Source organism: Triturus cristatus, chromosome 2_2, assembly GCF_964204655.1.
Source record: "Triturus cristatus chromosome 2_2, aTriCri1.1, whole genome shotgun sequence".
NCBI classification, from domain to species: Eukaryota; Metazoa; Chordata; class Amphibia; order Caudata; family Salamandridae; genus Triturus; species Triturus cristatus.
Genome location: NC_140582.1, coordinates 711,936,323 through 711,950,910, shown reverse-complemented (window position 1 = coordinate 711,950,910; position 14,588 = coordinate 711,936,323). Strand labels below are relative to the sequence as shown.

The window sequence follows — 14,588 nt, the reverse complement described above, 5'->3', positions numbered from 1 at the left end:
TTCAGCATCAGCGCAGCCCCACTTTGGCACCAATTCCGCGCCGCCTCACCTTGGCACCTGAGCATTACCTCTGCGGCAACATAGCATCACTTAGCACCACCTCATTCTGTCCTCAATCTGGCATCTGATTCTCCTCTAGCGTCCATCCACTGCATGTGTTGTAATTCAGGTACTATTTCTGAATCTCACCATTCAGTTGTTTGTTCCCCGCCCCCCATTACAAAAAAGCTATAACAAACCAACATTAGAACAAGCAGCAAGAAGTTGCAAACATTGCAAGTACTCAAAACTCAAAGGCAATTTTTTTTTTAAAGAAGTTGTTCAATTTTACATAATGTCTTAATGATATATAAGGTAACAAAACTGCTTCACGCTTTTTTATTATAACTTTTTAACATGCTGCACAGCAGCCATACTGCTCTACAACATAGCTCTTAAAGACATTGGCAGAGCTATAAAGCCAATAGTTCTGGCTAAAAACTTGAGGTCCCAAAGGCGCTACCCTTTTAGCAATGCCAATGCTTGTTTCTAAACTAAGCAGCACAGCATCTCAGTTCCTGCTTTTCCATTTCCCTATATGGACTGCTGCGTAAAAATGCATTTTAGTTACGCTTTTTCCTTTGCTCAGTTTTCAGCTCTGTCACTACCAAATTAAGAAGGCACTTGCATTTTGTCCAAACCACTAAACTTGGCTTCGAAGTTTTCTTATATGGCTAAGTTCACCCACTTTATTAACAGCCACACAATACTTTGATGGCTCCTTAAGATGGACTTGTTCCGCAGTTCCTTCAGAGTATTCTTCGCCTGATGGGCTAACGAAACAAAAGCCTCATACTACAAGGGACCGATGGCAAAGGTGCAGAAGCAGATTTAGATTCAATGATGGTATGGAAGGAAGTTGAATTTTCATTTTAAGGCCCTTCTCGAACAAGATGCTGCCTTCATGTTTGCAAGCATTTATTACGGAGTATTAATCTGTGAATAGTTCTTGCTGTAAGGCACCTCTGGGGGTGTCCGTTCCCTATCAAGGAGAGTTGCTGATGCCTTCACCTCATTAGGAGACTCCTACTCTGTCCAGCTCATTATACAATTCATGTAATATTTTACTTGTAAGGATGATGGCTATGAAAGTTTGCAGAGCCATTATCTGCTGCCTGCATATACAGCACATTTATGGTTACTACTTTGTAGTTTGTGAAGTGTTTTATCCTGAACGATCAAGGGTCGTGATGAGATCTCCAACAGCTTTGTACATCTGCCTAGAGTAAACCTACAAGTACCAAATGGCAAAATGATGAACAATAAAATTTCCAGGTTTGTCTATGCTTATCACTTAGCGTCACTTAAGTCCTCTGTTAAGTAAACCATTCTATAGCTGGGCACGGTCAGCTTGAAGGATTGTCCTAATTCCCCAGTGGTCAATTTGTAAATAAATAAAATATGTCGGACTCTCGTCAGGAGGCAGCTTGCACCAGCCTATTTCTCCTATTAGTTCCGCCTAAAATAGAACCAACTACTAGCTATGAAATTGGGTAGAGCATTTGACGTAATGGACAGAGCTGCCAACTTTGGAGCTTGGGCACCAGGTTCGAGTCTCTGTATGGGCTCAACATCCTGTGATTCTGGGCAAATCACTTCATCCCTCTCTGCCTAACATAAATAAATGTGTCCTTAACTGGTGCTCGTGAAAAGTGCCAGTGTTGATTAAGCGCCAGTGCTGAGTACAAGAAACCAGCGGCTCAAATTAAGCGCTTTACTTCCCTTAAGTTGCATTGTATTCTGAATTTGTGAACGTTCTTTATAACATGGTGCATTTGATCATTCTTATTCTGAGGTATTTTGTGCATACAATCCAGTTAATGTTGACCCTGGAAATCCTTCTGTTGACTTCAGATCATCTATTCATCCCTCACTATTTCCCTCTTACTCTCTGACACTCTTCCTTCCTCTACATCCATTCCTTTAGTCTTCACCAGGCGCGGTGCGTCCATTGGGGCGTGGGGGCGTAGCCCCCCCGCCCCCGGAACCCAGAACGCTGCTCACTGAGCCAGCTCCTCACGAGCCAGGAACACTGCTCACTGAAATTGCTCCTCTCAGAACTGGAACACTGCTCTCTGGATTTTGCTTCTAAGACCCAGAGCCACTAGCGAATTACTGCTTCTGCCCGCAGCTCCCTCCTCGTAAATGTCAGTCAGCATGACGTCGGACCGTGGGCGGTCCGGCGTCATGTTGGCTGACATGCATTGTCAGACCCCAGGGAAAGGCAGCACAAGTGCGCTTGAGTGGGCATGGAGCTTAATTTTTACTCCGTGCCCAGTCATGCGTACTTGTGTTTTTACTGCCTTGCGCATGCCCATTAGGAACCCCTCGGTCTCCTAATGGGCAGGCGGCGGGCGAGGAGTAGGCTGTGCCGTCAGCCAATCCTGGCGCTGCAGCAGCGTCAGGATTGGCTGAGGGGTTGCCACGCAGTGCTGACATCGTGCTGTTCCAGTTCGAAGAGGGAAGAGGCGCCAGCGCGGACCATGAGAAGAGGCGGTCAGGTAAGTGTCTTTTAATTTTAGTTATAGGGTGGTTTGGCGGGGTTGGGAAGGTTTGGCTGGATTTTATTTTGATTTGTTTGGGTTGGGGTTGGGAAGGTTTTCCAGTGGTTTGGCAAAATTCGATCGAGTTTTGGCTGATTTTGGGGTGTTTTTGTGGGTTTGCGGGGGTCGCGTGTTTGATCGAAAAGTCGTACCCCTTCCACTGGATGGATTTTTGTAATTCTTTGTGAGATTCTTCGTAATCGCTGGAACTACTGTCCCAGTGAGTTTCAAGAGGATCAAAGTAGGGGAAGTGCGAAAAAAACGCTTTTTTTATTTTTTTTGAAGGCTCGAAATGCAATGTTATCCAATGGGCGTTTTTGAGGTGGTGGAGAAGTGGTTTTTAGGGTGTTCCAGTTGCTCGAGAGGAACGGGGCTGCTGTGAGTGGTAGGGAGGGGGAATTCATGGGTGTGCAGGAAGTTTGGGAGGAATCCATCAATGGGAAGTGCTATGTAACGTCACATTTTGTGCAGGCAACTGGTGCAAGTGTCATGCAAGCGCTCCAGAGATACAATAGATTTGTATAGCACAGGATGTTGATTTTGTTAACTTTTCTACAAAAAAAAACAATTTCTGAAACCCTAAAAAGGCCATCAATGTGAGGTGTGTGCTGCAACCTGTTTCTGGCACTCATGTGCTGCATTATAATTGTAAAAAAATCTTCCAATTTAAGTGGAAGGCCAATGTAAAACAGTTGTATAGTTTCTGCCATGTGTAGGGCCTCAGAACCCTCCAGTTCCTTTCTGGTTGTCTCTTATGAAGGGCTAAGAGCAATCGCGTACGCCCACTCAAACACTACACACCCCATGACACACCCTAGTTCAGTTCACCCCCAGTTCCCCTCTCTGGCAATGCTCTGCTACAACACAGACCACATCCTCACTGAACAAGATATTGATGTACTCCCTATGTTGATGGAGGACTACTCTAATACCTATGTACCACAACTCTCTCTGCGACACACGCTGTATGTACGTTTAAACCTCAAAATGCCAATAAAAAGAATTTTCAAAAAAAAAAATGAAGGGCTAAGAGCAAAGAAGTCATCAGGCAGTACAGGTGGCTTGGGGATGTGTTTTCTACCTGCAGAGAGAGGAGAGCAAGCAGTCCTAAAGTGACAGGAGGGGATTTGTTTGTATGTGTAAAGGACATGTGTGCACTACAGTATGCATTCTCTTGCCCGGAATGTAGGACAGCAGGGCCTAGGGAAAGAGACTGAGGGAGAGCGGGAGCTTGGAGGTGGCAGAGACAGAGGCTGAGAAGAAACTTGAAGGGAGAGACTGGCAGAGGCCATGGGACAGCTGAAACTTGAAAGCGGAGGAGAGAGTGCAGAGACTTGGAAGTGGAGGAGAGAGAAGCTGAGGGGAAGCTGAGGCTTTGAGAAGGATAAGAGAAAGGTTGAGGGAGAGTGGAAGCTCAGAGGTACATTATTAACCTTCTTGCTTTCTCAAATTTGCTTGAAAGTGGCCCCCCTTATGCCAGTAGGGCTCGCTCGTTATGCTCCCTCATCACAGGCTACTCATCTACAACTTTTACGCCTCACCACTTTCAAATGTCACCAGCCGCCCCTGGTCTCCACCCCCTACAAAATAATAGTTCATTCTTATCAACTGCACAAAACCTAAACTTAAGGACCAAACCTGGATCAACCTCTATTCTTCAAATTTTGTTTAAAACCCAACTTCAAGACACTGTTCCCTGCAGAGAAGTTTTCCAGGTAATTGTTTGGAGATTCTGCTCCGCCGATTTATGAGGTGTGAAACCTCCCCAGGCTATAGGTGGCAGCCTCAAAAGCTTTTTTTGAGGGCAGAGGGGACGGGGCTCTGTGTTGGGTCTTTGTGAAAGGTACCTTGGACTGTTCTCTGCTGTTGTAGTGTTAGACTGGGCCCTAAAGGAAAAATTATGCTTTTAATTACTTCTTGGTTAATATTATTCTCTAACCTCTTGCTACCTAACACTCTGTTGGTCCTCCGATGGATCTTGTTCTATGCTGAAAGGGACTGTATGTTCGGAGGACTGGCAACTATCCGATGAGGAATAGGATAATGGCTAACTTCTAATGCCACCTGTTATTGAGTATTTCTTATAAGAAGCATAAGGATATTAAACCAATGGTTTACCCAGAAGAAATGAGTCAAAATCAGCAAAATGTACTTTAAATGTTTAGTTATTTGTAAGTAAAGAACGTTGTATTCAACTGATAAAATGCAGCCCTATTATTCAATTGGAGAAAGATTTAATGAAGTAGTAATTAAGCCTCACAGATTCAGAAATAATGGAGAAGATCTTCTCTGCCAAGACACATTGGACTTGTACAGCGTATGTGTTTAAGAAAGTTAGTTGAGCCTCATACAAACCCTCAGCAAAGTTCAGTGAGTTCCAAGTGATCAGCAACCTGTCTCAGTCTGTTGCACCAGCACACCGGTCAGGTAGCCGCATCCTGTCCTATGTAGCCAAAACCCTTGGATGTCCAAAATTGATCCTTCTCCAATTCAAGAATGTGTACCGCTGCCAACTCCTCAGTTCCCAAAGTTGATCAATTATACTCCAAATGTTTCCGGGGTGACACCCCCTGGCATCACCAGAAATGTCAGACCACTTTAGTCCCATTGATCAGTTTTTGTGGAATGAGAATAATGCAGCAAGGAAAAGGATTGTCCGTTTCCTTAAATCGTGTAAATCTAGTCATATGAGCAATGAGATTTCGGGGAGAGAGGAAAAAACTGACTTGTAGATTCTCTTCACCCAAGCATCAGTTCTAATCTGCAACTGAAAGTGTTGCAATTGTATTTAAGCCGTGCTGAGGATGTCAAAAGAAACATTCAAGAGTTGAAACATAAATGGTAACATTGCTGAATATTCCCACATGTTTCCAAACTGTTTAGTTCGCGAGTTCACGTTCAGAAAGAAGAAATGAGCAAATGTAGGGTTTACATGAAACGCAACTAATACACGATGAATTATGACTTTCAAAATCTTGCATCAATAACTGACATTAATTTCATGAATGTATTAATAAACACTCCAATCAAATCATGATGAGCTTGTGTTAGTATAAGGTACTCGTACATTTTTTTTAAAGTGTCTGTTACGCACATACACTTACGTCTGCTATTCAAGCACACTTGTGAAATACCCATTAGAGAAGTTTTGCGAAAACAACTTTAACTAATCTTGTGCAACACCTATTTTTCCTTTGTCATTTTCGCGGCACACATTGCACATGATTTTCTTTCTTTTCACATGGCATTTTTATAATCCTCAGGTCCTAATTACTTCTATTGAAATTTGAACATAAAATGTAGCACAACTATTCTACCATGTGCATGCTTTTACGATGCATTATCTGAATTTGATTAGTAAGTCATTTCCAAAAATGTGAAATTTGGCACACGTTTGTCATCCGTTATGTAAAGTGTTGTCATAATAGTTGTTTTTGTCATAAATTTCTTAGACAAAATGTCTGCTCTATCACTGCATTAAGCCCCTCAACCCTCCTCACAAATGGTGAAAAGGTTCACAAGTTGCCAGACCTGAGTTTACGCTTAACCATTTGGGTGTTTGCACTTTTTCGATAATGAAAGATCAGAAATTGTACTTTTAGAGTGACTCCGATCCTCTGGCCACAGTCCAACTACTGGCACCTGGATTGAAAAGTGATGTAAACAACAAAGCCAGGACTGGCTAAACATCCCATAACGTACACAAACTGTGATAAAATTAGTGACTAAGTTGGATCTAGAGGAAATGTTTAAACTTAGCTCATCCTGATAACCGTGTAGCAAGATTCAATAAGCAGAGCATTTGATCATAGCTGGTCCTTGAGGGGCCATTGGTGGGTCAGTGGTGAATGCATTTAGCTTGGCAAAGCTATTGTAATCCGTTTTTAAACACTACTAACTTTTCTATGTATTTGGCCTTGGTGTGTACCAATATTTATTTTCCCATTTTCCAGGGTGGCGAGCTTGCACGAAGATGTACCCTCATGGATACTGATGAACCATTGACATACTATTATGATGATGTAAGAACTTTATATGAAGTTTTCCAAAGAGGATTACAGTTATCTAGTAAGTAAAACATTTTTGTTTTTTAAGAAATCTTCTGACACTCCTAGGGTTTACTATTCTGTTTGAGTAGTATCAGCGGTGTGACGTTTTTAGCTTAGTGTAAAATGACTAACAACAAGGTTTTTAGTGTTGCTTTCCCTTTCTTAAATAGGTTTTATTTTTTAAATTTCAGATAACGGCCCCTGTTTAGGCCATAGAAAACCAAACCAGCCTTATGAATGGATCTCCTACCAAGAGGTAAATGCAGCTTGCTTCTAAAAATAGTCGATTAAGCAATTTGTCTTGATTTCAGTTAAAGTTTCAAACACAAAGGTCTGAAATGTCACATTTACTGGACATGCAAACTGAAATATGAAGCACTGTTGAAGTGAAAACACAAAACCTTTTATTGGAAGTGATTTACCCGCCCCCTTTCTCTATGACTTGGTTGGCACTGTAGCATCACCTGGGTTAAATGTATTTCTATTTTTACCGAAGATGGCTGGAAGAGCAATTTGGCTAAGATACCACCTTCTGCTTGAGCCACGGCAACACTTGTGTCTGTAGCAGTGCATCTAACCTGAATACACACACCTTAATTGAAAGCATGATCCCTCCGATACAAGTGAGTGCATTGCGAGGTTGTGATGCACAACATTGCCTCCCCACACAGCCTTTAGTTGCAATTACTCTTCAAAGGAATACTATGTCACTGACCTGTCTTAAAGAATTCGAACAAACCTCACAGTGAACCAGTACCAAGTGCCTTGCCAGAGGTTAATGCTGGACTCCACAGACCTAGCAATATCTGGGATGCAGCACAGCTCTTTACTATGCTGCTTATTTCTTCTCTCTGGTTCTATCTGACCGATGGCTTTCTGTACACGGTCCCAACTTCCTTCATCCTTTCAACACTGCTGCCCATCAGCTGAGCACGATAGTGAAACTTGATATGGATTATTATTTCTTTAATCACTTGCTATTAGAGATGCAAAACTACGCAATACTAGTGTACAATATGAAGTAAACCAAATGTTCATGATTGGGCTAGCATCTATTGATTGAACTGGATCCACCTGGGCTTTCCGTCTTGCTGTCTTATAGTTCTTTATTTTTGCAAAAGCAACTGAGGCGAGCCCCTTGTTTAATGTATTTTTTACAGTCCAACCCTGTAGTGTTCTCTCCTATCTGCCCAGCTCCTCCTGGGGCTGAGGGTGGAAACAAGTTAGAGTAGAATAATGCCTTTCTTTTAAATAGTGTTCAGCACCCTTGCTTTTGTATTTATCTAAAAGAAACTTAGTTGCTTATTCAGTATGTAATTTAACAGGATATCAGTTTCGAGCGTTCTGCTGCTGACGGCCTAATCGGTAGCGATGCAGTTCCCCTTGCACTGCCACATATTGTATAATGCACCTCTTACCTCACCCTCCCCTTTTTGACGGTCATTTCTGAAGGCCCACCTGCTCATCCCCACTTTGTCATGGTACATTTTCTGTTCCCTCATCCTTTCCTTCTCTGTACCCTTTTGCCACCTCCCAATACATCTTCCACTTAGCTTGAACTAACCTCTGAACCCCCGTGTTTCATAACTAGTTTTGTAATCCAGTTGCTCCAGACCTACATGCTCTAGCAAACGGATTGGGTCGTGGATGATGGTAATGACCAGAGGTGGGTCTTGGATGGTGACTTATTTAATAAATAAATAAAAATAGGAGTTAACCGCCCACAAATGACCAGGTATGGCAAATGTCTGCAGGACATTAATGGAAAAGGCAAAGCAATAACTTGTTTGTTTCGTTTGCTCTTTAGCTGTCTGCTGAGGAGTCATAGTCTTAATTGCTGGAATCTTCGCATTTCATTAACATCCTATTTAAGAGCTGAGAGGTAAGTATTATCACTGGCACTGCACAGCAAGCCTACCCAATCCAAAGCTGTAAAACATGCAAACTACCGGTCGATGCTGATCTAACCCTGCACTGTGTGCGTTGATCTGATTTCGTACAGAACCCTTTATAAGTGAGAATAACCATGGCCCTGGCTTATTGTTGAGAGAAGGGGGGGCTAGTTTCCTGCTTTGTCTTAACCTTTTAAATAACACTTCAGACAAAGCATGCAGTAGTGAAATGCAAAACTCGGTTATATATCCTCACCTCCCTGTGCAGAGTTCAAAGCACACAACCAAATTGAGCAGGGCTATGACTCTATAACTGTGTAATCTTCATCAGAGGAGAATGACCTGCTAGGGCACTCCATACCTCAAGTCAAACTAAAGCATCAAGAGAGGTGGAAGATGGCCTGCTTATTTGCATCCTGGGGGAGGGATTGTGGTGAGGAAGGCCTTTTTGCTAGGCATTTCACGGGCATGAGAAGGTGTAAATAGGATAGGCTGCTTAGCAGGGATTACTTAACGGTTGACCACTAAAGGGATTAAATGAAATATTATATAGATCTCCCCAGCGAGTGGAATTGTAGTGGCAAGGTTTAAATGGTTGAAAGGTGATCGTTGCACTTAACAATTTAGAACACGAATTACTACCACGGTTCTCAGGGCTGTAAATAACAGGCGTTACTCTTCTCTCAAAGCAAAGGTGCTCTATTTTTCAGTATCCTAAGGAGGAGGACTGGTTTAATCTGCCAGGATTCCAGCTTGTGACCTGCAGGATACATGGATCTTAGCAGCCAGCCCTTCATCCATTTGCCTTTTCTTGCATTCTAAATTCCCATTGTCGGTTGTTTATTTATTTTAGAGGTTTAATATAGCGCTGGCTAGACCCAGAGGTATCGGAGCGCTTTACATGGGAAGAAGGTGGTCACGGTATACAACAAACAGTCAATAGCATATAGAACCAACATGTCAACAACTTCGGAACAGCTAGATTTAACATAAATCAAATACACAGCAAAGGTAAAACGAGGACGTGGGAGATCAGATTTCGTAAAGTGTTATGGGAAGGGGAAAGGCATGAAGGGCAACAAGGTGTAGGCCGTTATACTTGAGACAGGAAGCAAAGGGGGGGAATTTGGTAGGAAAAGTGGTAGTGGGCGAGGAAGAGAGAAGTGGGTAAGGGGAGGGGAAAGCTGAGCCAGTAGAGTGTAATGGGAGGAGAGGAAGGAGAAAGGTAGGAGAGACGGGGGGCCAGAGAGGGGTAAGGGGCACTGGTAAGGATCCCCAATTGTTATTGAGGAGGTGCATTTTGAGGTCTTTTTTGAAGCTGGGGTAGGAAGGGTTGCATCCCAGGTCTTTTGGGAGGGTGTTCCAGATGTTTGGGGCATTTCCAGAGAAGTAGCAGGACGGAGTAGATTTCTTTTTTAGCAGGGGTGGGACTAGGAGGAGAGCGTTCGTGCTTCTCATGGGTCGTGTGCTGCCTGCTTTGCAGAGTTTATTGGCCAGGTATGGCGGAGTATTTTGCTGGAGGACTTTGTGTGTAATGCAAGCAGTTTGGTAGGCGGACCTGCCTTCAATGGGGAGCCATTTAGGGGTTTGGAGGGCAGGGGAGATGTGGCCGAAGCGCTTGCAGTCGGTGATGAGCCTGGCTGCAAGGTTGAGCACAGATTTGAGCGGGGTAAGGTGGACCTTGGGGATTCCGGTGAGGATAGCATTTCCGCAGTCAATACGCGAAAGCACAAGAGCTTGGACAACTGATTTGAAGTCATCAGTAGGGATGAAGGGCTTAATTTTCTATAGATGACGGAGCGTGAAGAGGGCTCCTTTAGCCGAGTTTTTGATGTGAACTTTGAGAGAGAGGCTAGTATCGCTGGAGATACCCAGGGATTTTACAGAGTTGGATAAGGATAGGGAGCAGTTGAGGGCATTGAGGTCTGAGATCCAGGTTTAAATGGGGAAATGGTTATTTTAGGGGAGAAGAGAATGATTTCAGTTTTTTGGGGGTTAAGTTTGAGATGATTTAATTGGAACCAGGATTGGATCTTAGTGAGGGTGTTAAGGTGTAAGATGTCAGCATGGGTTTTGATCTTGTGGCAGAGTTTGGTATCCTCGGCAGATGTGGTAGTTAATACTAGCTTGTTTTAGAATGAGAGAGAGAGCGGTTCCTTGGAGAGAGAGAGAATAGAACCTTGGGACTCTTAGGGAGACCGGAGTGGGGGTCAGATAAGTAGTTGTGAATTTTGATTTGCTGTGATCGGTGTTGGAGGTATGAGACGAACCATTTGTGTCGTACCATTGAGGCCAAAGCGATCTCGAAGAACATTAAGTAGGGCAGAGTGGTTGACTGTATCGAACGCAGCAGAGAGATCAAGGAGGATCAGTAGGCAGGTCTCTCCATTGTCGAGGGAGTGGTGGTTGTCCTCGACAATGTTAAGCATGGCAGTTTCGGTGCTGCAACCTTTCCTGAAACCTGATTATAGAGGATCTAGTAAGTTGAAATTTTCAATGTGTTTATCTAATTGGAGCAGGACACATTTTTCGAGGGCTTTGGAGAGAAGGGGGAGGTTAGAGATGGGGGCAGAGATTGTTAAGGTCATTGGGGTTGGCCATGGGGTTTTTGAGAATGGCAGTGATTTGTCCAAGTTGAAGGGAGGTAGGGATGCAACCTGTGGCAAGGGAGGTGTTGATGATAGAGGTCCAGGATGGAGTGATGTTGGAAGGTTGGAAGGGAGGGGGTCTTTTGTGTGGGAGGACTGTTTGGCAATGAGGTTAAAAACTTCATGCTTCGTTACAGGGTGGAAAATGTGCTAGGAGGCATTGTTTTTTAGTGGCAGGATAGGTAGATTGACTTTAGGAGGTGTGGTTATGGGTATGTGCGGGGAGAGGTTAAGGGGAGGTGATGCAGAGAGAATGTGCGCAGCAAGGTAGGGGAAGAGGAAAAGTAGTATGTAGGTTCAAAGTGGGATCAGGGGGTTTGGTGGTTGTGGAGTGAGATTTTGAGGAGTTGTCAGGAGTGAGTTGGGGGAGTGGTTATGAGTGGTGTTGAAAGGAAGGATTGATCTATCTTCGCGATTTCTTTTTCAGAGAAGAAGTGGGCGATTTCTTCACATCTGGTCGTCGAGGCCATTGGAACTGGAGGTGTGGAGGAAGTTTGGTTACGAATAATGTTGAACAATTCTCTGGGTCTGTTCTTGGCCCGGTTGAGTTTGGAAAAAGGATGCCTTTTCGTTAAAAAAACTTTTTGGCATGTCGATCTAGCTAATCTGAGGAGAGTCAGATGTGAGGGAGAGGGATGCTGTCTCCATGTTCTTTCAGTCAGTCTGAGTGTCTTTTTGTTTAGCTCTGAGTTGAACCATGATTTGGAAGGGATATTTCTTAGATTTTATAGTTTCAGCTGGGCCAATTGGTCTAAGGTATCGGTGACTGCTTTATTAAAGTGTTCAGTAAGCTCATTTGTGTTTAGTGATGGAGGGATTAGGAGAAGTTGAGCATGCAGTTTGGACTCTAGGACATCAGGGGATATAAGATTTAGATTTCTGGTCTATTTCTTAGGTTTAATCATTTTAGTGGGGGGGTGATGTTGAGGTGGCTATGGTGAATAGTATGAGGTGGTGGTCAAACCAGTCGATGGGGACGATATTGGATAAGAAGGCCAGATCTTTATTGGTACTGATAGCGTCCAGGGTGGCTCCTTTGGTGTGGGTAGTTGATAGACAGTTGTTTGAGGTCATTGATCTCAAGAAGATTGGAGAGGAGGGTGATTGAGGGTTCATCGGTATAGTTCTAGTGGAGGTTAAGGTCACAAAGGAAGAGATTTTTAGAGTTGGATATTGAGGCTTAAGTCAGAAGGTTAGATAATTCATCCACAAAGGGATGAAGATCTCCAGGAGGGTGGTAGATATTATGTAGGTGAACAGGGTGTGAACCTTGTAGTTTAATTTATGCTTCAAGGTATTCGAAGGTAGTGTTCAAAATTGGTAACAAGGGAAAATTGAATTTCTTCTTTGAAGATGATGGCTAAACCACCACCTATTCTGTCATGTCTGTCTTTCCTAAGGATAGACTGTCCTGGAGGGGAGAGTAGGTCAAGTATGCTGGTAGAATGGTCATTAAGCCAGGTTTCCGTGAGGAACGCGATGTCAATGGATTCGGTAAGGATAGTTTCAGAAATTACGATGGCATAGCGGACCAACAATTTACAAGCATGCATACGAGTGGTTTAGGGTTGCATTTGGGGGGTAGGCAAGAGTGGGTGGTGGGGAGTTGAGGAGGGGGTCTGGGTGAGACAGGAGAGAGGGATTCTGTTCATCCCTAGAATAACAGGAATGTTAGTAGTGTGGTGGAGGATTGATTGATGAGCTAGAAAGGTAGGAGCTGCATAGGTCAGTAAGGTCGGACGGGGGAGATGGCTGGTGGTGCGGTGAGGTCTGTGCATACGGTTGTGGAGAGGAGTAGTTCTCCACGATTTGTAGTTGGTGGTGTTTTTTTGCCTGGTTGAGGGGAGTTAGCCTGACAAAGGAGGGTTCTGGAGTTGTGGGCATTAAAATCTATTCTGAGACGAGTGAGTTCTCTCGTCAATGTGGAGAGGTCCCGTTCTATGTTGCGTAGAGACTGGGTTATTAGAGTGACGGGGGAAATGGTTGGAGGGGCGGAGGCGGTTAGGGGGTGTTCAGTATTGACTGTAGCAGGAGGTCCGCCATTTGTAGGGAGTGGGAGGTCGGGGGTTAGGAGGAGTGCAACGGTCGTAGGGCATGAGGGGATATGTGAAGGGGGACTGGGGATTCAAGATCTCAGGGGAAGAAGTTTGAGGTGAAAGAAGGGTGAGATGATTGTCGAGAGTACCAGGGTTAGGGTGCAATGTGTATTTCTGATAGTGAGACGGTGGCTTCGGAGAGGGAGATGATGGGGTCGGACGTGGTATGATAGGGGATTCAGGGTGGAGATGAAGGGGTTCAGGTTGGGGGGGTAGGTAGGAAGGGAAGAGGTTTGAAATTTAAGTACTGGAGGAAGGAATATGCAGGAAGGTAGAATGCAAGTGGGTTTTGGAGAGGGTGTGTAGGGGCAGATCAGGAAGGGGGAGGGGCGTTGGAGGGAGCGTATATATGGACGTCGGGGATTGGGGGGTGGCGTTACCTGTAGCTGGGGCAGGGAAGGAGAGAGATTGATTGGGGGATGGTGTTGTCTGAAGGGAAGATATGGAGGGACAGGGGGGTAGGATGTAACGGAGAGAACGGAAGGGAGTTGTGTGGTTGGGAAGAGGGAAGGCTAGGAGTGGATTTGTAAAGTTGGAGGGATAAGGTTTTGAAGTGGTGTTCAAAGGTGGTGCGGTGGGATTCTGCAGCTTGAATGAGTATGTTGCCCGTTTTGTAAATGGAGATGTCAATTTCGGCAGGAAAAGCTGTGGAGGGCATGGTTGATTAAAGCCATAGAGGATTTTGATTGAGTTGGTTATTGGGAGATATTGTAGGAAGGTCCTTTTCCATTTGGAGGGGCGTTTAGAGTGAAAGATTTAGTTGGTTTTAATGGGGGGGAAGTGAGGCTGATGTAGTTATCGACAATAAGTCTTTCAGGGTTTTGGATGAGGGTTTTGTGTTTAAAGTTTTTCTTAGCGTTTGTAGATAGATTGGGGGGTAGAGAATAGGCCATGAGTTGGGGCCATGTTTGGAGAGTGTCATAACGGGGGGGGGGGGGTTTAGGGGATGGGTGGGGGTACAGTTGAGGGGGGCATGCTGGGTCAGTGTGATGATGGTGGGAGGTGCGGACAGTTAGGGGGTGGAGGACCAGGGCGAGGTCAGCGCTAGAATGGAGAGGGTGGTGAGGTCGGGTAGGGGCTAGGGCAAGAGGAGGCAGTAACAGTGGAACAGGAGGTGAGGGGGGTCAGTGCAGGAGAGGTGAGGGGGGACAGATTGATGAGGTTTGTTGTATTTGTATTATTGATTGTACTATCGAAGTGGTGATTATTTTCTTCAGTCTGCCTGACTTATGTAGATAAACTTTATTTGTTGGCTGTTTCATTGTAGGCCTGGGTGGTAAGTTCCGCTCGCGGAATTTGCGGAATTTGGGTAATTTCGCGT

General features: G+C 44.5%; 1 protein-coding gene across 6 annotated transcripts in view; it reads left to right on the top strand.

Moving 5' to 3' along the window:
* The window catches only part of ACSL1 (acyl-CoA synthetase long chain family member 1), a 479,125-nt gene that overhangs the window by 176,956 nt on the left and 287,581 nt on the right, over window positions 1–14,588 (top strand). For all 6 annotated transcript variants that reach the window (XM_085641919.1, XM_085641924.1, XM_085641925.1 and 3 more), the window contains exons 3-4: window positions 6,536–6,650; window positions 6,823–6,887. In XM_085641919.1, the coding sequence (XP_085498045.1) occupies window positions 6,536–6,650; window positions 6,823–6,887 (180 nt within the window). The remainder of the gene's footprint in view (window positions 1–6,535; window positions 6,651–6,822; window positions 6,888–14,588) is intronic.